Source organism: Schistocerca serialis, chromosome 4, assembly GCF_023864345.2.
Source record: "Schistocerca serialis cubense isolate TAMUIC-IGC-003099 chromosome 4, iqSchSeri2.2, whole genome shotgun sequence".
NCBI classification, from domain to species: domain Eukaryota; kingdom Metazoa; phylum Arthropoda; class Insecta; order Orthoptera; family Acrididae; genus Schistocerca; species Schistocerca serialis.
This window is the reverse complement of record NC_064641.1, coordinates 570,615,361-570,641,002: the sequence shown is the minus strand read 5'-3', so window position 1 is coordinate 570,641,002 and position 25,642 is coordinate 570,615,361. Positions and strand designations below refer to the sequence as shown.

General features: G+C 41.3%; 1 protein-coding gene across 1 annotated transcript in view; it reads right to left on the bottom strand.

Moving 5' to 3' along the window:
* Positions 1-25,642, bottom strand: part of LOC126474022 (UNC93-like protein) — a 413,395-nt gene that overhangs the window by 300,962 nt on the left and 86,791 nt on the right. The window contains exon 3 of the mRNA XM_050101427.1: positions 25,357-25,641. Coding sequence (XP_049957384.1) covers positions 25,357-25,641 — 285 coding nt within the window. The remainder of the gene's footprint in view (positions 1-25,356; position 25,642) is intronic.

Genomic DNA, 25,642 nt, shown 5'->3' with positions numbered 1-25,642 from the left:
GTAATTTTGCATTTTATCTGTTAATTTAGATTTGCTGCTGCTTGCTTTGCAAATTGGCATTTTTTTGTCATTGCTGTTTGTGATAATTTGTTATGTGATGCTGCATTGCCTCGTCCCTTAGTTTAGCATCTGAGCTCAGTAGATTTAAGTTAGCTTAAGAGGGGGTAGCCTCTAAGAGAATGAGTTGCGATGAATTGGAAGAAATGCATTCAGAAGTTATACGAAAAAAAGTACAGAAAACAGGTTTAGGTAGGATTTTCTTGGAAATAAATGTTGAGGTAAGAAATGTGTGAACATATAAATACAGAAAGTATGCTTAGATAGAATTTTTTTGGTGGAAACAAAGGATGAAATAAGAGGAAAGATATATGAAGTTTTGGGTTGGACTGCAGTACCAAATGTTACACTGAAAACGAACCCTGTCCTTTCCTATTGGTGTTATCCCACTATATGTTTGTGTACCCTTGTGTATTTGTGTTTTTCCTGTCTTTATATGTTTATCTGATAAGACTTATGTTGTAGAACTTTTCTAATACTCAGCTACATGAACTATGATGAGGAATACTGTTATCCTCAAATATAATTTGCATTAATAATATGTTAGTTACTTTGTAAAGATGTTAGACATTATTTATTCTGTTTTGTTTTAATGCTCATGTGTGAAGTTGATGTTTCGAAAGTTATTCTGATCTTTTATGTATGTACTCATGTCATAATTCCTGTAACACTGATGTATATGTCTATTTCTATTCTTTTGTAAAGCCTGTTTTACTTCAAATGTTATCTGTATTTTGTACCTATGTAATTGTATTCTTATGTTATAAAATTGTAATTGATGCCAGGTCATCAAATTAAGTAACTTGTCAGTTCCATTTCACTGCACACGTTTCTGTTGGTCATAGTATATGGACAATATGTGAGAAGTTGGGACTGTTAGTGTTTGCACGTGTGTTAATAATTCAGCAAGGGACTGGATAACAGCATTGCTGGTTCTAAGGACAATTCCACAAACTTTGTGAGTGCACAAGTGGTGGCTATGGACTTGCTATATTATCCGCAAGACTCTTCAATGGTGATTGTGCACCTGCACAGTCACAACAGATGGCTGCTGGCTATCTCTACAAGGACTACAGTGGGTCTGCATCTTTGATGACCCACCAGTACCATTATCTCTACAAGGACTACAGTGGATCTGCATCTTTGATGACCCACCAATACCATTATCTCTACAAGGACTACAGTGGGTCTGCACCTCTGGTGGCCCACCAATACCACAATCTCTACCAGGACTCCAGTGGGTCTGCTCTGTGATGACCTACCTACCAGTATTCGTCAGAACTTCGAATGACTCTGCTGTGGGTTTGCTATGTTGTGGCCCATTATCTGTCAGCATGTCAAGAGTCAGCACTGTCTTTCCGTTGGAAGGACAACGCTACTTCTTCAAGACTGCATGGAAATCCACTACTTCTGTGTGCAATTTCTTTTACTAATGAGACTTTGTAAAAAAAAATGTAATTACTATTATGATGAATGATTAGGACTATCTTTATGGACTGTGAGAAAATTTTAGCTTTTGACCAACATTGTATCAATAAGTGTGTGCATTTGATTTCTTTGTTATTGTAATTATGAAAAATTTTATCAAATCATTATTGGCCACTGCCCAAAAAAAAATTTGTAAAATTTTTTGTGGGGAGCATGGGGGCTATGGAAGTAGGCTGTTTATGTTTTCTCTCTTTCTCTATGTAAGTAGGCTGTTTATGTTTTCTTATTGGCAACGTTACGTAGCGCTCAATATGAAAATCACTGGCTGTGATGTGTGCAGTCTGTGGCTGCTTTGCATTGTTGTAATACTCGCCATTGTAGTGTTAGGCAGCTGGCTGTGAACAGCACGTAGCGTTGCGCAGTTGGAGGTGAGCCGCCAGCAGTGGTGGATGTGGGGAGAGAGATGGCGGAGTTTTGAAATTTGTCATGAACTGCTATATTTGTATATGATGATATCAAGGTAAATACATTGTTTGTTCTCTATTAATATCTTTCATTTGCTAACTATCCCTATCAGTAGTTAGTGCCTTCCATAGTTTGAATCTTTTATTTAGCTGGCAGTAGTGGCGCTCGCTGTATTGCAGTAGCTTGAGCAGCGAAGATTTTTGTGAGGTAAGTGATTTGTGAAAGGTATAGTTTAATGTTAGTCAGGGCCATTCTTTTGTAGGGAATTTTGAAAGTCAGATTGCGTTGCGCTAACAAAATATTGTGTGTCAGGTTAAGCACAGTGGTGTATAATTGTTCAAAGGGGACGTTTCAACGTCTATTCATTTTCTCGTTTTGACAGGAATACTTGTTTTCTTAATATAAATTAGATACAATGCTCCTTCAGAAGGTACTAATATCTACTAATGAATGCGGATGCTCGCCGTTGTACCGATGAAGAGGTCAAACAAGATACCTTTTTAGAAAAGAAATAGAACAGTATTAAGAGAAACCTACAAATTCAATAAAAATGCAATTACTTTCATGCATTAACTGAGTGCGCGGTGACTTTAGGTTTTACTGGGAGAAGAGAAAGGTGTTTTCCACCTGCACCTGCGGCGTAAGTTAAAGTTCTCCTCTCCCTACCAGACATAAAACTCTTTAACGGCTCTCTGGGGAGGCCTTTCCGTGAACAACAAAGGCGAACCCTAACTGTGGGGAGGGAGGACTTTAATTCGTATTTCGGACCATACTTCCTCCGTTCCGGGCCTGTGCTAATTATTATACGCTGAACATGGAGAAGATAAGAGAAATTAGGCCTCGCTCGGAGGCATCTAGGCAATTGTGTTTCCTTCGTTCTATACAGTAGTGGACATCAGTATATAGGCAGTGATCCTACGAAAGTAATTTACAATGTCTCAAGCACGTATTTAACTTAGTAGAAACATGTAAGACATAAACAATCATGACGGAATTACATAGTTTGTTTCAAAACACGAGTAATAAAATAAGGCGTCCGCATTTCCTGGTGGAAATGGTATAAACACACTCATTGTCCTGTTGTAATAGTAATATTGCCTTGTTATTACTTCTTGCAGCTTCTGTTGTTCCTAGTTATCTCAAAAATTCTCATCGGAATTAATTTTGTTATGGTCTGTGGTTCATGCAGTGAAGTTGTCGCCAGCTGTTCTCGTATTGCTCTTTCCTAATTGTCTTCCGTTGTAATAAACACGCCTTGTAAGTGTTCCCCAAAGGTTTTCCACCGGATTCAAATTCGGCCTACGTGCAGGCCAAGATAATACACCGATATCCGTTCTTCCATTCAAACCATTTTTTAGTTGTATCAGAAACATGTGCAGATGCTTTACCTTGTGAAGTCCTCTAGGTCCTCATACATTCTAATCACTACTGTCTCTAGCATTTCAGTACAGATGTTAAAGTTCACTCTAGTGTTGAGCCAAACAGTGCGCGATTTACCTTTAACGCAGACGGCTGTCAAAATCACAACTCTTCCGCCACCAAAATTTCTGCTCATTCTTACCTGCTGTTCTGTTCTCAGACCATACCAATAATACTGAAATACATTATGCCCATCTAAATTAAACTTCTTCTCACCACTTTATCCCATTCTGAAGCTCATGATGTACGTTTCTCAGCGAACTAAAATCTACCCTGTTTAATATTTGGGTGTTAAGAACAGGTTTCTGCAGTCGGTTGTTGACTGCTAGAGTTTTGCCATGAAACAAATGTTGTGGAACACGTTTGGCAGTTACTAGCAACAGTAAATCACAACACGCAAAAGAGAATAAGTGTTTGTGGTCCTTGCTTTGCCCAATAGTGACCGTTCCCACGTGTCAGGTAGTTCTCTACTTTGCCCATATTTTCCGTTCTGTCCATATCGTGCCCCCAGTCTAACGGAATTATGAATCATTGTACTTCAACTTTTTGCCGATTTGATGGTTAGCATGTTCCATTTCGTTGTATGCACCGATTTTTGCTTTTTTATCTCATGACAGCTGTTTTCCGCATGGCATTGTCACAATCGTGGTTTATGTATATGCCGTGTTCCACATTCTATCATTTGAATCGTTGATGTCTTGTACTGTACTACTGACTGTACAACTGACATCAAATGCTATATTATATGAATGCATTTGTCATACTGGACCTCGTAAGGTTGCATATACACTTTGCATAAGTATTCCATCTGGTGATGTTAATTTTACTACAGATACTCACATATACTGATTTCTACTAATGCGTGCCAGTGGAACAGATAAGGAAATGAACAGTAGTGGTAAAGGGTATCGCCCACTATATACCTTACAGTGGCTTGCGGATTTTGTATGTTGGTATAAATGTACATATTCTCGTATATTCACGCAGTGGGTGTTAGGATTTAACATTCTACTAAGCCAACAACACTGATGGAAAAGAATCGCTACATCAAAAAATAATTAATGTAGAGTAATGAAATTTCGGGAATATACTTACCTAGGTAATATAGTCAAGTGATTATCGTCGCAAGATCATAGGCTACTGTAAGCGCGAGATAACCCTTCGTAAACGTGAAATGCTGGTACATTAATAACAGGTGTAAACGCCAGACTGTTATGTGCAGGCTTGTAAACGTGCATGCATTGTGTTGTGTTGTAGAGGTGCCGGATGACGGTTTGTGGGCCAGTTCCATGCCTGGTGCACTTGGTCGGTCAATACAGGGACTGATAATGCTGTCTGTAGATGGCTCTGGAGCTGTCGTCCGATAATACCCCTATGTGCTCGGCAGAGCAGGCCAAGGCAATATGTCGACACTCTGTAGAGCATGTTGGGTTAGAACAGCGCTATGTGGGCGAGAGTTATCCTTTTTGGAAAACACCCCCCTGGAAAGCTGTTCGTGAACGAAAGCACAAGAGTTCGAATCACCTGAATGACGTACAATTTTGCAGTCAGTCGCGCGTGAAAACCACTAGAGTGCTTCTTCTGTCATACGAAATCATGCTCCAGACCCTAACTCCAGGTGTAGGGATGGGTTGTTTGGGGGAGGAGACCAGACAGCGAGGTCATCGGTCTCATCTGATTAGGAAAGGATGGGGAAGGATGTCGGCCGTGCCCTTTCAATGGAACCATCCCGGCATTTGCCTGGACCGATCTCGGGAAATCACGGAAAACCTAAATCAGGATGGCCGGAAGCGGGATTGAACCGTCGTCCTCCCGAATGCGAGTCCAGTGTGCTAACCACTGCCCAGGTGTAGATTCGGCGCGTCTAGTAAGCAAACAGGTCTTTCACTTTGCCATCACTGGCACCGACTCGGAACCAGATTTCATCAGGAAACACAACAGAATTTCGCCCTGCCCTCCAGTTAGCTCTCTCGTGACACAATTGAAGTCGTAGTTGGTCGTGGTTCGGGGTCATTGGAATGCACACTGTAGGGCGTCTGGTTCGGAGCTGCTCTTGAACTAACTGATTTCTAACATTACGTGTGTCACTGCGGCGTCAACTGCTGCTCAGATTGATGCTGCAGACGCAGTACGATGCTCGAGAGCCATACTTTGAACATGATGGTCTTCCCCCTTCGTAGTGCAAAGAGGCCGTCTGCTGCCCGGTCTTCTTGCGACCAAACCTTCTCGTGACCATCGCCGCCACCAATCATGTATATTGACTTCATTCCTGCCAAGTCTTTCTGAAATATTACAGCCCTATTACCCGTAACCCTATTACACGACTGGTTTCATTCATTATGAATGGTTTATGAAAGCCTGCGACTGCTAAAACAATAGGTTTGTTATTAATAAATCTTCTGCTACCAGTCACGATTTTTCTTTATTTATTTTTCGCACGACGCGTTTCGGGAAATGATTCACATTTTCGAGTGCGTTTTTTGTGTGTATCAACCCATTTCCAATGATGATGTTAATGTGTGAGAGTCTGCTTCATTTCGTTGACTTTTACTGCAATATATAAGACTCATGTGATTTTTTAGTCGGTTATGGATTCTTTTGGTGAAGTTAGAGCCGAAATTTAGAAGAATTTGTACTTATAGTTTTCTAATGGTCCATTTGTGCAGAGTCTCACACACACTAAACGTCACACACAACTTGTACACTTTACACATCTAAAATATCTTAGATACGGTAAACAAAACAATTACAAAGATCTTCTTACAAGTAGTCCATAGAGGTAACATTATAGGTCTTCCAAAGATTATAATATGCTTCTGCACAGAGGTTCTTTTCCTCAACAACTTGGCTCATAAATTACTTACATCGATTTTACAGTTGTGCTTATTTCTATGTTATACTATTTTTATTTAAGTATACTGTTGAAACATCAGAGGAGACTCACTGATTCACTTTCAAGTTTTTCGTTTAATATTTTATCCTCATATTTCCTGTAGTGCGAATATATCTAGAATTCTTCTAGCAAATCTATTTTATGTCCTGTATTTAGTCGGTAGAATTCTTTGACATTTTGCTCTTTTTTTTTAAATGTGTGTTGCTATTGCTGACGTAGTGTGTTTGTTGTGTGTGTAGGCTTTAATGTGCTCTGTGTACCTGGTTTTGAAATTTTGGCCTGTTTGTCCTACGTACAACAAGAGCATTTCTGGTATGCTACCTTGTATATTCCAGAGTCTGAATATGGATCACGATTACACTTTATTTTATGTATTAGTTTAGTTTTAGCTGTAGTTTATTATATGTGAAAATCCCAATTTTTACTTGCTGATTTTTGAAACTATTTTCAATCTTCTGTTATATGTTGCCTATGTATGGGATACTACATATACATTTGTTTTTCTCTTTTTCTTCTCTGGTGCAGTTTACAGCTGGGTCTTTATTCACTTGGTCTAGGATTGTGTCAACCATGGGAATTTAACCATTGGCAACTGCAATCTTTACACCGTGTTTATTTCTTGTTACATGTTTTGTTTGTTCAATGGCTTTTTTATTGCTCTATGTAGCACTGACCTGTATGCTGCCTTTTGATGGATGTTTGGGTGACGTGAGACTGCAGGGATTGTGGTGTCAGTTGTTTTTTCTATAAATTTTGAATGTGCCTGTGCTATCGTGTCTTGTCATATTTAGGTCCAGAAAGTTGATGCTTTTAATTTGCTTGTGTTCCATTGTAAATTTGATTTTCATAACTGAGAATATCAGAGGCGTTTTTGGTATTCCCTTTCACTAACAGTAGTGTGTCATCCACATATCTGCTATATTCTATTTTCTTTTGGCAAGGTTCTTGCCTGTTAAATAATTTTTGTTCTAAGTGATATATGTATATGTCAGCTATGGAATGAGATACACATTATCCCATTGCTAGGCCATCTGGTTGTTTACAAATGTTGCCATTAAAGGTAAAATTGTTGTAACTTACTGATAGCTGAAGGAGTTTAATTTTTCATCAGTATATTATTCAGTTTTTGCGACAGTTTGTATTATAGAGTTGATTACATGGACATATCGGATTTCCATCTTTGTGTATTTGTGGCTGTGCTCTTATGTGTGGTGCTTTTGGATTCAAGCACGTAAGGTATTTCTTCTCATTTTCTGTCAATAGGAAATGTGTGTTCTTTAATTGTTCCTTAGTTTTAGTTTTAAATTGTTTGGTTGCGTCTTTTCCAATGTGCTGAATATTATTAGCAGCAAAAAATTCATTTGTTTTTCCTATGTATTCTTTTTCTTTCATCACACTTAATGTATTGCTTTTGTCTGACTTTACAACTACGGATTGGTTGTGTTTCAATTTATTATTTATAAATTTTAGGGTTTTAGCATCATTTATTATATATCTAGATCTAAACTTATCTTTATTCATTCCTTTCTCAAGAAGCACAAAATAGATTTTCTAGAAGAACTGGAGATAGATTCACATTACAGAAAATGTAAAAATAAAATATTAAACGAAAAACTTGAAAGTGAATCAGTGCATTTCTTCAGATGATTCGATAGGATACTTAAATAAAACTACTACAACACAGAACTAAGCACAATTGTAAAATCGATTTGAGTAATTTATGAAACAAGTTGTTAAGAAAAATAATCTCTGTACAAAAGTATATCATAAGCAGTGGAAGACCTTTACTGTTATCTCTGTGGACTACTTGTAAGAAGATATTCGTAACTATTTTGTTTATATAAGTTATTTTCGATGTGTAAAGTGTACAACAAATTGTGTGCGATGTTTAGCGCGTGTTAGACTCTGCACAAATGGACCATTAGAAAACTGTAAGTACAAATTCTTCTAAATGTCGCCACTAACTTCACCAAAAGAATCGATGACCGACTAAAAAAATGGCGTGTTTTTTATTTATTGCATAAAAAGTCAACGAAATGAAGCAGACTCTCACACATTGACAACATCTATAGACATAGGTCAATACTCACAAAAAGCGCACTTGAAAATGGGAATCATTTCTAGAAAGGCGTCGTGCGAAAATTAAATAAAGAAAAATAGTGACAGGTAGCAGAAGATTTATTTATAAACAAACCTACACGACTTTATTCAAGCTCATTGAGATATGGATAATGGCGTCTTTGTCGCCTTAAAGGCACTCTTGACTCACATCACCTCACCACGTCTAATCTCAAAGGTAACTAACGGTCTTGTGCGTTACAGCGAGTATTTGTATAAAACCTGTTTGGCATCCTCATAGCCGCACTAGTAGCACCTCTGTTACGCAAGTGGTGTGAAATTCAAATAGAGATCATCTTTCGTATGTAGAAACGACTCTATCAACTTTCCTCCTCCTAAAGCGATTTTTTCCTGTCTGTGTATGTTCAGTTGTACCGTTGTTTCCCTTGCGTCAACTGTTATTCATTCAACAGCAACAAGTCAATCAAAGCATTACTCCCTCATGAAACTGTACAGAACAACGCGTCGTCTACACAGCGCAGAAATTTTCACAGTAAGCGGGAACTTTATCACGTTCTGAGTGAAGGTTGATAGTGGAATAGTGGAACGAAGTACAAGGGACATGTTATGGGTTAGAATACGTGGAAAAAGAAAATGTACCGCTATGTAACTTCCTCTGATTCATCAGGACGCACCGAGCGAGGTGGCGCAGTGGTTAGCACACTGGACTCGCATTCGGGAGGACGACGGTTCAATCCCGTCTCCAGCCATCCCGATTTAGGTTTTCCGTGATTTCCCTAAATCGCTTCAGGCAAATGCCGGGATGGTTCCTTTGAAAGGGCACGGCCGATTTCCTTCCCAATTCTTCCCTAACCCGAGCATGAGCTCCGTCTTTAATGACCTCGTTGTCGAGGGGACGTTAAACACTAACCACCACTACCACCATCAGGACGCAAATTACTAACCAGTGGAACTGGAAAACCACGTTTGGAATACAATATTAAGACAAGAAAATGTGTAAGAGTGGTACCAGTTCTCTATCGCATTATTAGTATAGAAAAAAATCACTGAATTTTAATTTACCAGATTATAATTCATCACCTTAGCTTCAATAACTGGAGTTTATGCAATCTTTTTTGTCCTCTAAGTAAGTTTTCTGTTCCATGCCCTGCATGCGTTACAAAGGCACTCTCAATGCTGTATCCTTCATCCGTTCTTTACACACACACACACACACACAAAACAGTAAGTAGTGTCGTAGCGAAACAACTTCCTAGTCAAAATATTTCATATTTTTATACAGACAGGAAGACATGAGGTGAGTCAGTTGTGGAGAGGAAAGAGGGAAATTAGGGAAGCCATGGGGAGGTTTTGGGGGGTGGGATGCGAGACAGGAGAGTGGAGTGGGGGACGGGGGAGTAAGAGATTGCTGAAAGAATAGACTAGTGGATAGAAACAAGAGACGAGATACTGCTGTAGAATTCTGTGATAGGTTTCATCTCGTCGAGATGGATACAATCTACTAAAACAGAAGCTAATCAGTCTACATTAGTCAGATATTTAAAAAAAATTCTAGAGCGCAAAGTGTGAGCAGGTAATAACAAACTGAAATTGTAACCTAGAGGTACAAGCAGGCGGTCGAAATGAAAAGAATGAAAGAAAAGTGGCTACAGTGACAAATGGAATGGCGAAAGCTTAGAACGAAACTGTCAAATCGGTGTCCCAGTCTATCCGAAGACATATGCGGTTGGAAAGAAAGTTGTGTAACAGACAGGAAGCAGTATGTCGTTCTGAACGGGGTGACTTCAAAAGAAACAAGCATAAATTCAGGTGTGCCCCAGGGCAGCGTAATAGGTCCTCTGCTTTTTACGATTTACATAAACGATCTGGTTGATGGTATTGACAGCGGCCTTAGACTGTTTGCCGATGAAGCTGTTGTCTACAGGAAAGTGGTATCACACTAAAGTTGTGAACAAATCAATGAGAATTTGCAGAAAATAAATGCGTGGTGTAATCACTGGCAGTTATCTCTCAATATCAGTAAGTGTAACCTACTGCGTATAACAAGGTGAAAATCCTCATTAATGTACGAGTACAAAATAAATGCCCAGTCTTTGGATGGGATAACGTCCGTCAAGTATCTGGGTGTGACTATTCGAAATGATCCCAAATGGAATTGCACAAGTAACTTGTATGGCGAACTCTAGATTGCGGTTTATTGGTAGAATCCTCAAGTGATGCAGTCCTTCAACAAATTAAATAGCTTACAATACGTTAGTTCGTACAGTCTTGGAGTATCGTTCGTCTGTATGGGACCCTTACCAGTTGGGTCTGATTCAATAGATTGAGAAGATCCAAAGGAAAGCGGCAAGATCCGTGACTGGTACATTTAGCCATACCGAGAGCGTTACAGATCTCATAGAAAGTTTGAAGTGGGTGACACTTGCAGATAGACGGCGCGCTAAACAGAAGGAGCTGCTCACTAAATTCCGAAATCCGATGTTCACCGCCGATGTGGAGCATATACACTGCTGGCCACCGTAAATGCAACACCAAGAAAGACAAGAGGTAGCACAACAAAATTTATTTTGTAGATAACATGTTGACCAAGTATCAAATGATTACGTTTACAGACGTCTGTGACATGTGGTTCCTGCCAGAATCAGTAGCCAGAGTAGCCGCCATTGTTGGAGATCACCGCTGCCACACGTCTCGGCATTGAGTCAAAGAGACGTTGGATGTGTTCCTGGGGTACAGCAGCCCAAGCAGCTTCCACACGTTGCCAAAGATCATCTGATGTGACAGCTGGGGATATAATCTGGGTCACTCGTTGAGCAACCATGGACCACATGTTTTCTATCGGCGAGAGATCCGGAGAGCGAGCCGGCCAGGGAAGCACTTCAATCTGGTTATTGACGAAGAACCTTTCGACAATGCGTGCCACGTGTGGTCGCGCATTATCCTGTTGAAATATGGCTGTGGCCGAGCCCTGAAGGTAAGGAAGGACAACTGGCTCCAGCACCTCGGATATGTAGCGCCGGCTATTTAAAGTACCGGCAATGCGTACTAGAGGCGTGCGAGAGTAATATCCAATACCGCCCCATACCATAATACCCGGTGCAAGACCAGTGTGGCGGTGCATAATGCAGCTGTCCAGCGTCCTCTCTCCACGGTGTCTCCACACTCCAATCCGACCATCGTGGTGCTGCAGACAGAAGCGTGCCTCGTCAGTAAAGACAACGTCATTCCATTCTGCCGTCCACATCCGTCTGTCATCACACCATTGGCGACGGAGACGTCTGTGGTTCTGCGTCAATGGTAGACGAAGCAATGGACATCTTGCGGACAGACCACTCTGCTGTAAACGGCGTCGAATGGTACGCGCAGACACTGGATGATGCGTTACAGACGCAATGTGCTGTGCTATGGTTCGGGATGTAACTGAGCGATCCGCCACTGCCATGCGCACAATTTGCCTATCAGCACGTGCAGTGGTGCACCGAGGTGAATGCGATCGACCACGTCGATCCGTCGTACTCTCCTGCATCCAACTGTCACATATCCGTATTACAGTTGTTTGGTTTCGTCCAACACGACTAGCGATTTCTCTGTATGATAATCCACAATCTCGGTAAGCCACTATCCTTCCTCTGTCGAACACGGATACTTGATCAAACGATGTTCGCTGTTGTCTAAGAGGCATAACTGATCGTCTTGTGAAACAACACAAGGTAAACACACGTGCCGAACGTACACTCGTCGACATCGCCAAGCCTTAAATGGCGCTATGAGGTGGCGCCACAGGCGCGCGTGATGTGCGTCTGCGCTGAAATTCTAATCAGTTGCATATCTCATCGCTGCAAACCCATGGTGTAAATGTCACTTGATTCGGATGCTTCCTTCAGGGTGTTGCATTTACGGTGGCCAGCAGTGTATTATAACCACCAACTTTCAAATCGTCCAATGATCACCATTCAAAGATAATAGAAATAAGAGCTCGTATTGAGGCGTTCAGACAGTCGTTTTTCCCTCGCTCGATCCGCGAGTGGTACGGAAGGACTGGGTAGGGGAGGGGGGGGGGGGGGTCGGGGTATACTACTTTGGCGCGAATTGTGACATCCGCCACGCACCGCTTGGTGGCTAGCGGAGTATATATGTAGATGTAGAAATACGGAGTCAGCAGGTACACAGTATTTGCTTCATCCTTTTGATTTCTTGCTTCTCATTTTATATTCTATTTATAAACGCTTCGAGTATAAAAAAATGTTCTTCATAGAGAAAATACTAAAATATGATATCATTAAAAAGCGAAAGTATTATCCAATCATTTCACCAATGATTTCAATAAGACTACTGGGAACATAACGATCGTTACTGAAATGTACAAGAAATAAGCAGTCTTCATCGCAAAATTATTTTAATGTAACTGGATTCAGTCTTGACGACCCGTATCAAACCATTTCATGTCTCCTTAGGTGGTATGCAGAGGCTCCAAGTGGGGCACGAACTTGGTGTCAAGAGATAAGGTCGCGAATGTTCGAACATTTAAAAATATTTTTGTGTACACAAGAGTGATTATTTCTTAAACATTTATGTCAAGTTCATGAAATGTGCTTTCACACTCACAATAGGCGGATTTTGGATTCTTTTATGTCTTTTGTAGCCTTGTTTTCGTTGGTCATGGTTCCAGCTGTTTGGTGTGAGTGTACATTTTTAAAGAATGTACCAAAAAATATAAAGAAATTCGCAAAAACATTTACATACTTTACAAGGTTTCAGGAATTTAGTGATTGTAATTAAGTGCACAGGAACGAACAAACATATAAATAATAATGGTTTTAAGCGGGTGCATATAAAACAGATTTCCTTAAGACAGTGGGAAAAAAGTAGAATAAACAGTTCGTTGCAATCACTTTAACATTTTACACTAATTTCGCTTAGGCTTTTATTTTTTCTGATGACAAAACTGTGCTGATAACAAGGTCAGAGCAGGATAGAGTAAATTGTCTGCATACTGTCAGATCAGAAATGGAACATTGTGTACCAATGGCTATAAAACAACAACCAATCAAGGGCGAGCAAACAGAGGTGTATATATTTAAATTAAATTGACCCAGCTAACAGCGCTCACGGCAAATAATGCAACTACTAATTATATTGGCTGAAAAGAATGGTTTAAACTGAACAGTCTAAGTAAGGCACGCTAAATTTCTGTAAATATACGGCTGGTTATGAAAGATGTTCACTGGATAACACTTGACTAACAAACTAACTCCGCTTTAAGAACCGCATTTCTATTAATTCTTCAACGTATAACATGTATAGCAGAAACAGAAAATTGGTTATTTTACAGTGACAGTATTATTAATAATGAAATGTAAAGCCACAAACAGAGGTGTATATATTTAAATTAAATTGACCCAGCTAACAGCGCTCACGGCAAATAATGCAACTACTAATTATATTGGCTGAAAAGAATGGTTTAAACTGAACAGTCTAAGTAAGGCACGCTAAATTTCAGTAAATATACGGCTGGTTATGAAAGATGTTCACTGGATAACACTTGACTAACAAACTAACTCCGCTTTAAGAACCGCATTTCTATTAATTCTTCAACGTATAACATGTATAGCAGAAACAGAAAATTGGTTATTTTACAGTGACAGTATTATTAATAATGAAATGTAAAGCCAAACGTTTTTGGTAAAGTACAAAGACCTTGGGTGAACTATTATTTTAACAAGTCCAGTAAATAAGAAAGTGTTAACTAAGCCAACAGTGAATGGGAAAACACTGATTAAATTTTAAACATTCTTTTTTCTTCTCTTTACATCTATTACAGCAAATACTCGAAATCACTCCCAGAAACATCGGTACAAAGTTTTCACTTTCCAAACAAATGCATCCTCTCGGAAAACACAAGAGAAGTTTGGTCGGACAAGACACACCCACAGACGATCGAATACCAAATAGACTTGCGGGAGTTCATTGGCAACAGACTGTCATATTAAGGCCATAGACCCACAACGGTGCATTCCGACCAAAGGTTTTTTGGAAAATTTTCTTCGATTCAACGTCCCGTCTGACCATACTGTGTACATGCTGTACATAATACATATATAAATTTCAAGTCAGTTCACTCAGTGACAGAAAGAAGGAAAACAAGTTGAGTGATACAGTTATTACTAAACATCAGACCTTTTATCGTATTCACTCCGGTAGCATGTAGGGGTAGATAAATGAAACTAGAAAAAAAGAGAAATGAAGCGTTTGATATGTGGTGTTATACACGCCGAAAATTAACTGGAGTGATAAAGTAAGAAATGAGGAAGTCCACTGTAGAATCAGCGAGGAATCACTGACTAAAAGATGATACGGCATTTGAAACATCAGGAAATAGCTTCCATCGTACTAGAGGGAGATATAGAGGATAAAAAAAGCGTAGGGAGACAGAAGCTATCATAAATCCGCCAAATAGTTGAGGACATTGGATCTGAGTGCTGGTATGAAACGAAGATTTTGACACAGGAAAAGAATTCGTGGCGAGACGCATGAAACGAGCAAAAGATGGATGAACCGCTCCACCACTGACCCTCATCCTGCCAAAGGATTTCCAACAAATGAAAAATCGAACCTTGAAAACAACTTTTCAGTGGGTACAAAGGAAAAGTCGTTTGTCTGAGGGATACAAAGAAAATCGAATAATTGTAGAAATTTGTGACTACACTCAGGAGTAGATGACCAAGACAGAGTAGGAAAAGTAACCATTAAAGATTGAGGAACTCACACCAATTATATCATAATTTACCCATCGACACAGTAGGCGACACTGGTAGTAACCAATGGCTTTAAAAAATTCTTTACACTAAATATTTCTATCCAAGTAATGTGTGCAACATTTAGTATCACACTTCATGAAAAATCTTCATTTCCAAGCCGCGTCATTTCGATTAATATAGTGGGGCATTTGGCAGCGGTCTTCGCCGTTGTCTTCGTCTACACGATTACTGCCCAATTCACAGTTACGTGCCTGGCAGAGGGTTCATCAAACCACTTTCAAGCTGTTTCACTGCCGTTCCACTCTCGAACGGCACTAGGGGAAAAACGAACACTTAAATCTTTCTGTGCGAGCTCTGACTTCTCTTATTTTATTGTGATGAGTGTTTCTCCCTATGAAAGTAGGCGTCAACAAAATATTTTCATAATCGGAGGAGAAAGTACGTGACTGAAATTTCATGAGAAGATCCTATCACAAAGAAAAAGCCTTTGTTTTAATGATTACCAGCCTAAGTCACGTATCATGTCCGTGACACACATGCCACTATTTCGCCCTTCTTTGAACTTTTCCGATTTTCTCCGTCAGTCCCGTCTGATGCAAATCCCACACCGCACAGCAACACTCCAGCAGAGGGCAGACAACTGTAGTGTAAGCAGTCTGTTCAGTAGACTTGATGGACTTTCTAGTTGTTCTACCAACAAATCACAGTCTTTGGTTAGCCTTCCGCACAACATTATCTGTATTCTTGTCCCAATTTAAGTCATTCTTAACTGTAATCTCTAAGTATTTAGTTGAATTTACAACTTTTAGATTTGTGTGAATTATTGTGAAACACAAATCTTGCGGATTTCTTTTAGTATTCATGTCGATGACTTCACACTTTACGTTATACAGGGTGAACATCAATAAAACCGACAAACTGTAGGGTCGGATTACTGACTGGAAATGGAGGAAAGCTCTGGGTTAATCACACAGTCCGTGACATACAGGCAACATACGGCACGTGGTTGGAGGAACTTTTGTTCGTCAGCGCCATCTACCATGGCAACGATGCATTTCCGGACAAATGTTCACAGAACTTAGTGATTAAAATTCTTCTGGGTATTATGCCGCGTCATTGCTAAAAACTAACAACTGTAATAAACTAAATCCGATGGGTCGGCCGAATTGCAACGGCCTTCCTCAGGGTACAAGTTCACAGAACATATTTGCCTCCATTTCAAGTCAGGAATTCGTATCTGCAGTTTATCGGTTTCATTAACTTTCACTCTGTATAGAGTCAATTAACACTTCGCGCACCATTCCCTTGTTCGGTGACTTAAGCTGCTCCGCTGCACCGACGATATCTTCTAGGTTGCTCATGTTGGCAGTTGCTCTAGATTCGTCTTAATTTCGTTCATCATATTAGATGTTTCAGGAAAGCATGCAACTGTGCCATTTATGACAAATAATGATAACTACATCAGTTACTTACTTTTTACGCTAAGCATAATGTGTTTCGGGAATTTATTCTAGAGGCACTGTCATCAATGGCTCGCAGTGGAGGTATACTTTACATATGATCAGACTCTCTTAGGCTTTTCTGCCAGATTTCGATACAGTCTCGTTGTGGAAACTGTTAAAAGCATGTCGCACCGAAGTTCGCGCAAAATTTCGAAAATTTCGAGCTTCGGTAAAACTTCGCGAATCTTGGTGATTTTGCGTTCTTGTAAATTTGGCATACTTTTTTCGTTGTTACCGCGGCAGTGTTCTGACCCGCTTTGTGTACTATGGGTATCAGTACCATCTCTTATTAATTTATTTGGTATATGTCTCTCAATTGCCATGGATGCTATTTCTTCTTGCCATCAGAATTAAAACTACTGTCAGCCTGTAATTTTACTTATGATAAGGTTTGTGGAGACAGCTGTCGAATGCCGCAGAATTTTAATCAAATGACACCAACTGAAACTCGAGATTTTATTCAGGAATGTACCCGCACAAAATTTAATGAAAAACGTCATTTCCACCAGGCTGGTATTCTAACAGGCATACTTATGGAGTGGGTGATGATTTGATGAAGAGACGAAATTGGAGTCGATATGGAAGGCGTGGGATATCCAGTATTAGAGTCTTCGGAACACTTGCAATCAAATAAAGTGGAACGGATGGATACCGTTTTTCGGTATTCCTGTGATTACTGGAGTAAGTGGAAATTAAACTGTTATTTAAACTGGAGTGTGAACATATCAAAGGGGAGACTTACGGAAAAATATCATCTACATATTCTCAAAGACAGCAAGAACAATAATTGCGAAAACTTTCGTACAATCAGCTCAACAGCTCATTCGTCAAAGCTGGTAACAAGAATAGTAAATAAAAAAATCGTAAAAAGTTGGGTATCCACTAGCAGAAGACACGTTTGACTTTAGCAAAGGAATAGGCACTAGAGAGGACAAGTTACTCTCTCACCTATTTTTCGCACATGGAAAATTATTAAAGACTATTACAACCTGAGGCACCTTGAGCGAGATTCCAGAAAGTTAACGGCCTGAGCAGGCTTTGATGGAGCCTGGTAGGGTGCTAAAAGTTTCTACATCTACGTCCATACCCGGCAAGCCACCTGACGGTGTGTGGCGAAGGGTACTTTGAGTACCTTTATCGGTTCTCCCTTCTATTCCAGTCTGATATTGTTCGTGGAAAGAAAGATTGGCGGTATGCCTCTGTGTGCTCTCTAATCTCTCTGATTTTATCCTCATGGACTCTTCGCGAGATACACGTAGGAGGGAGCAATATACTGATTGACTCCTCGGTGAAGGTGTGTTCTCGAAACTTCAACAAAAGCCCGTACCGAGCTAGTGAGCGTCTCTCTTGCAGAGCCTTCCACTGGAGTTTATCTATCATCTCCGTAACGCTTACGCAATTACAAAATGATCCTGTAACGAAGCGCGCTGCTCTCCGTTGGATCTTCTCTATATCTTCTATCAATTCTATCTGGTACGGATCCCACACCGGTGAGCAGTATTCAGGCATTGGGCGAATAAGTGTACTGTAACATACTTCCTTTGTTTTCGGGCTGCCTTTCCTTAGGATTCTTGCAATGAATCTCAGTCTGGCATCTGCTTTACAGACGATTAATTTTATATGATCATTCCATTTTAAATCACTCCTAACGCCTACTCCCATATAATTTATGGAATTAACTGCTTCCAGTTGCTGACCTGCTATAATATGGCTAAATAATAAAGGATCTTTCCTTCTGTGTATTCACAGCACATGACACTTGTCTACATTGAGATTCAATTGCCATTCCCTGCACTATGCGTCAATTCGTTGCAGATCCTCCTGCATTTTAGTACAATTTTCCGTTGTTACAACCTCTCTATTATATACTACAGCATCATCTGCAAAATGCTTGAGTGAGCATCCAATGTTATTCACAAAGTTATTTATGTATATTGTGAATAGCAACGGTCCTACGACACTCCCTTCCGAAGACTTCTCTCCATTGAGAATGACGTGCTGCTTTCTGTTATCTAGGAATGAGGTATTTTTATGATTCTTAGCTCGTAGAAACGGCTTGTTGGGAGTTGAAAGCAACCGGTGACGAGTCCATTCCTCAGTAAATCTTGCCGGACAGGCCCACAGCCATGCAGGGCACACAGGGCAGCCCCTCATCGAGACAGGGCTTTATCAGAAAAATGCCGTGATACATGCCGCGGCGCCAGCAGAAGCCTGGGTAGGGGTGGCGGTCTAAAGAAACGCTTCTACACTGTGGAGTCGTAAACCGGGCATTGTGTGTAGAGCCACGCGTAATAAAAATTCACATGTTTTCGTGTTCGCCGATAGTGCAAGTAGGCCAGTGAGCCACCTCCTTCACCCACCTCTGTTGTATAAGAAAACTCCAGCATCTGACAAACGTTTAGAGATAGAATCTTTATTACGCCTCATAGCTACGACTAACAAGCTCCAAGGCGCTGGGTATTTAGATAAAGATTTTTGAGACTGTTCGCTTGTTGTCGTGGGAAGCGACACGACTTCGGAGAAAATCATCTCTCCCCCCTTTGCGAAAACTTAAAAAAGTCAGTACTTGGCTGTTTCTTTTTTTTTCAGAGATGCAGGTTTCTTAACTCTTGCCCTGGTTCGACGTGAGTTTGTGCTGTCGTGTGGGAGGGGAGATTTAGCGCCTCTAGAGCCTTGTGGTTGACTCAATTCGGGGCGAAGGTGGTGCCGTTTGTGCACTTTGCGGGAAAGCGGAATTTTTTCTGGATAGGTGCAAAGCACTGGGGTGCAGGACTTTGGTCTGGTAAGGGACTTCTGGTCGAAGCTCTGGCATGTGTGGTTGGTATTTGGGACTTGTCCTTAAACTGACTTCACATGCAAGTAGTTTAGACTGGGGAGCCTGTGGTGAAGTTCTTACTGTTCCGACAGTTTGACCTCAAACGTCCCTGACTACTCGTTTGCCGTGAGAACACTTATTCGTTTTTGGTTTACCAGTCTTGACGTTTGGTATCCTTGTGCGCTCTGTCGTATAGTGAGCCAAATTGGTCCTTGGTACGACCAGCGAACGGGTGTGACACACTGAAATCTAAGATGATTTCAGGGCTCTGGTAGAGAGGAAATTGCGACCCGTCTGCCTGATCGCTAGACCGTGAGATTTTTGTATTTATTTCGTGACCGCGATCGATTCACAGGTGCTGCAAGTGAAGTTGCCGCACGAAGTAAACGGGGTAACATACTGCCGCTCCGACATTGTCAGGGTGTACAGATCTCAATCGCCACTTGCTCTCAGCTGCACCTATGTAGAGAAACGTAAGTGGATTTGATCAATCAAAGTGTGCTCAGCGTCAAGTCAATTCAGCTTGCATTATCAACATTTTTAGGGCCTCGTACTTGACTCACTGATCACCTAGTTAAACTGTCTTTCCATCAGGATCCACCCAGAGGAGTATTAAATAATCTGTTGGTTGTTTAGGAAATTCAATCTATAGCTTGTTTAGCATAATTTATGTTCTGTTTGGTAAAATAAATGTTGTTAGCACATTAAATTTTGCCAACATTCTCAATAAATTAAATAGTCCAAACAAGTTAACTTTCATTCAGGATAGCAATGTCATCAGCGAATCGTATCATTGATATCCTTTCACCTTGTATTTTAATTCCACTCCTGAACCTTTCTTTTATTTCCATCATTTCTTCCTCGATGTACAGATTGAAGAGTAGGGTCTAAAGGCTACAGCCTTGTCTTACACCCTTCTTAATACGAACACTTCGTTCTTGATCGTCCACTCTTATTATTCCCTCTTGGTTGTTGTACATATTGTATATGACCCGTCCCTCCCTACAGCTTACCCCTACTATTTTCAGAATCTCGAACAGCTTGCACCATTTTATATTGTCGAACGCTTTTTCCAGGTCGACAAATCCTATGAAAGTGTCTTGATTTCTCTTTAGCCTTGCTTCCATTATTAGCCGTAACGTCAGAATTGCCTCTCTCGTCCCTTTACTTTTCCTAAAGCCAAACTGATCGTCACCTAGAGCATTCTCAATTTTCTTTTCCATTCTTCTGTATATTATTCTTGTAAGCAGCTTCGATGCATGAGCTGTTAAGCTGATTGTGCGATAATTCTCGCACTTGTCAGCTCTTGCCGTCTTCGGAATTGTGTGGATGATGCTTTTCCGAAAGTCAGATGGTATATCGCCAGTCTCATATATTCTACACACCAATGTGAATAGTCGTTTTGTTGCCACTTCCCCCAATGATTTTAGAAATTCTGATGGAATTTTATCTATCCCTTCTGCCTTATTTGACCGTAAGTCCTCCAAAGCTCTTTTAAATTCCGATACTAATACTGGATCCCCTATCTCTTCTAAATCGACTCCTGCTTCTTCTTCTATCACATCAGACAAATCTTCAGCCTCATTGAGGCTTTCAATGTATTCTTTCCACCTATCTACTCTCTCCTCTGCATTTAACAGTGGAATTCCCGTTGCACTCTTAATGTTACCACCGTTACTTTTAATGTCACCAAAGGTTGTTTTGACTTTGCTGTATGCTGAGTCTGTCCTTCCGACAATCATATCTTTTTCGACGTCTTCACATTTTTCCTGCAGCCATTTCGTCTTAGCTTCTCATTTCTCATTTCTCAGCGACTTGTATTTCTGTATTCCTGATTTTCCCGGAACTTGTTTGTACTTCCTCCTTTCATCAATCACCTGAAGTATTTCGTTTGTTACCCATGGTTTCTTCGCAGCTACCTCCTTTGTACCTATGTTTTCCTTCCCAACTTCTGTGATGGCCCTTTTTAGATATGTCCATTCCTCTTCAACTGTACTGCCTACTGCGCTATTCCTTATTGCTGTATCTATAGCGTTAGAGAACTTCAAACGTATCTCGTCATTCCTTAGTACTTCCGTATCCCACTTCTTTGCATATTGATTCTTCCTGACTAATGTCTTGAACTTCAGCCTACTCTTCATCACTACTATATTGTGATTTGAGTCTATATCTGCTCCTGGGTACGCCTTACAATCCAGTATCTGATTTCGGAATTTCTGTCTGACCATGATCTAATCTAATTGAAATCTTCCCGTATCTCCCGGCCTTTTCCAAGTATACCTCCTCCACTTGTGATTCCTGAACAGGGTATTCGCTATTACTTGCTGAAACTTGTTACAGAACTCAAGTAGTCTTTCTCCTCTTTCATTCCTTGTCCAAAGCCCATGTTCTCTTGTAACCTTTTCTTCTACTCCTTCCCCTACAACTGCATTCCAGTCGCCCATCACTATTAGATTTTCGTCCCCCTTTACGTACTGCATTACCCTTTCAATATCTTCATACACTTTCTCTATCTGTTCATCTTCAGCTTGCGACGTCGGCATGTATACCTGAACTATCGTTGTCGGTGTTGGTCTGCTGTCGATTCTGATTAGAACAACCTGGCCACTGAACTGTTCAAAGTAACAACCCTCTGCCCTACCTTCCTATTTATAACGAATCCTACACCTGTTATACCATTTTCTGCTGCTGTTGATATTACCCGATACTCATCTGACCAGAAATCCTTGTCTTCCTTCCACTTCACTTCACTGACCCCTACTATATCTAATTTGAGCCTTTGCATTTCCCTTTTCAGATTTTCTAGTTTCCCTACCACGTTCAAGCTTCTGACATTCCACGCCCCGACTCGTAGAACGTTATCCTTTCGTTGATTACTCAATCTTTTTCTCATGGTAACCTCCCCCTTGGCAGTCCCCTCCCGGAAATCCGAATGGGGGACTATTCCGGAAACTTTTGCCAATGAAGAGATCATCATGACACTTCTTCAAATACAGGCCACATGTCCTGTGGATACACGTTACGTGTCTTTAATGCAGTGGTTTCCATTGCCTTCTGCATCCTCATGTCGTTGATCATTGCTGATTCTTCCGATTTTAGGTGCAATTTCCCACCCCTAGGACAAGAGAGTGCCCTGAACCTCTATCCGCTCCTCCGCCCTCTTTGACAAGGCCGTTGGCAGAATGAGGCTGACTTCTTATGCCAGAAGTCTTCGGCCGCCAATGCTGACTATTTATCAAAATTTAGGCAGTGACGGGGTTCGAACCAGGGACCGAAGACGTTTTGATTATGAATCTAAGACGCTACCCCTAGACCACCATTATATGGAAGTAAACACGGACTGTGCAAAACCGGAACACAGCAGAATCGCAGTGTTTGAGATGTGGTGCTATAAAAAGATGTAGGAAATTACCTGGAATAATAAGGAAGGAAAGGGTTCCCACGGAATCGACGAAGAAAGGAACATATGAAAACACCAACAATGGATGGTACAGAAGTTAGGACATTTGTTAAGACGTTACGGAATAAATTCCATAGTACTAGAGGGAACTCTAGGGGGTAAAAACTTCGGTGCATATCACATAACATGTTGTTGCGTATGAAATTTAGCTAACATACTGAATTTTTCTTCAGACTCGAGTAGAGGTATCTATCTGTCACCAATCTCGAGATAACTGATCTGATGTAGCACACTGGTTTGCGATCGCACCGTGCCAGCAATAAAACCAGATGAAATGTGCACAACATTTCTCATATTTGATAAACGGTTTCATCTATCGAAATGAGATTTTGGCAAATGATAGCACGCAAAGAGGAGAGTATTTTAGCATACCAGTATCATATAAAACTTCATTATTTTCCGTGTTACTCAATAAATACAGACTATTTCGGTGAAAGAATGTAATTTTTGAGGGCCATCGATAGCTGGTCAAAGGAGAGATGCTATGGGATTTGGAACAACATATTTTAAGACATTACACCTTTTTTTTACCAAGGATCTGCTTTTCCATAAGTTACTGACTTTAGTTTTCCACAATTCCTCACTATATCAACTTAATAAAACATGGTTTTGGAATTCTGTCACAACTGTGTCTGCACAACATATTAGTGAGGTGAGGCACTGTAAACTCCGTTGTGTTTTGGCAAAAGAAGCAAATTTTGACATGGCAAAGAAATATGTAGGTATTACTCAAAATTCGCCACTTGTGGCGCTTCTCTGAAAGTTACGAATGGTTAAAAGGCCAGCCGAAAATAAATCACAGCATTTTCGGCGGAATTCTTTTTAGATACTAACGACGGCAGAGGTGATAGGAGATATTTTTGAATGGTCACCATGCAAATGTGGGAGTGGAGGGGACCCACGTAATACACTAGTGGCCATTAAAATTGCTACACGACGAAGATGACGTGCTACAGGCGCGAAATTTAACCGACAGAAAGAAGATGCTGTGATATGCAAATGATTAGCTTTTCAGACCATTCACACAAGGTTGGAGCTGGTAGTGACACCTACAACGTGCTGACATGAGGAAAGTTTCCTACCGATTTCTCATACACAAACAGCAGTTGACCGGCGTTGCCTGGTGAAACGTTGTAGTGATGCCTCGTGTAAGGATGAGAAACGCGTACCATCACGTTTCCGACTTTGATAAAGGTCGGATCGTAGCCTATCGCGATTGCGGTTTATAGTATAGCGATATTGCTGCTCACGTTGGTCTAGATCCAATGACTGTAAGCAGAATATGGATTCGGTGGGTTCAGGAGGGTAATACGGAACGCCGTGCTGGATCCCAACGGCCTCGTATCACTAGCAGTCGAGATGACAGGCATCTTATCCGCATGGCTGTAACGGATCGTGCAGCCACGTCTCGATCCCTGAGTCAACAGATGGGGACGTTTGCAAGACAACAACCATCTGCACGAACAGTTCGAAGACGTTTCTAGCAGTATGGACTATCAGCTCGAAGACCATGGCTACGGTTACCCTTGACGCTGCATCACAGACAGGAGCGCCTGCGATGGTGTACTCAACGACGAACCTGGGTGCACGAATGGCAAAACGTCATTTTTTCCGATGATTCCAGGTTCTGTTTACATCACCATGATTGTCGCATCCGTGACTGGCGACATCTCGGTGAACGCACATTGGAAGTATGTATTCGTCATCGCCGTACTGGCGTATCACCCGGCGTGATGGTATGGGGTGCCATTGGTTACACGTCTCTGTCACCTCTTGTTCGCATTGACGGCACTTTGAACAGTGGACGTTAAATTTCAGATGTGTTACGACCCGTGGCTCTACCCTTCATTCAATCCCAGCGAAATCCTACATTTCAGCAGGATAATGCACGACCACATGCTGCAGGTCCTGTACGGGCCTTTCTGGATACAGAAAATGTTTGACTGCTGCCCTGGGCACCACATTCTCCAAATCTCTCACCAACTGAAAAAGTCTGGTCAATGGTGGCCGAGAAACTGGCTCGTAACAATACGCCAGTCACTACTCTTGATGAACTATGGTATCGTGTTGAAGTTACATGGGCAGCTGTACCTGTACACGCCATCCAAGCTCTATTTGACTCAATGCCCAGGCGCATCATGGTAGTTATTACGGCCAGAGGTGGTTGTTCTGATTTCTCAGGATCAATGCACCCAAATTGCGTGAAAATGTAATCACATGTCAGTTCTAGTATAATATACTTGTTCAATGAATACCCGTTTATCACCTGCATTTCTTCTTGGTGTAGCAATTTTGATGGCCAGTATTGTATTTACAAAAAATGTGAGTGTAGGATTCAGTTTAGAACGGCACTTCCCCACCGGCGCTGGGCATTTCCCCCACAGCGCTCGGAGCGATCCCCCATCACTGCCGCTCTCCCCACGCTTCCCCAGCCGACTGCGGATCTAGCGCCCACAGAATCTAGCGCGGACTATACTTACTGTATGGCCGTGACCGAGAGGAAGACGGTGGAGAAGACGAGCGCCGCGTAGACGGCGGCGAGCGACACGGTGCCCAGGCCGTCCGCCTTGTTGATGGAGCTCTGCAGGTTGGTGGCGCCCACGAAGGCGGTGAAGTGCATCATGTAGGCCGCGCTCAACGCCACCAGGTTGCGCAGCACCCGCCGGCGGTCGGCGGCACTCAGCGGCTCCGGTTTGGCGCCGCAGTCGCCCGTCAGCGAGGGCTTCTTCGACGCCTGGTCTTGTGCGTGGTTGTTTGATAGTAGGC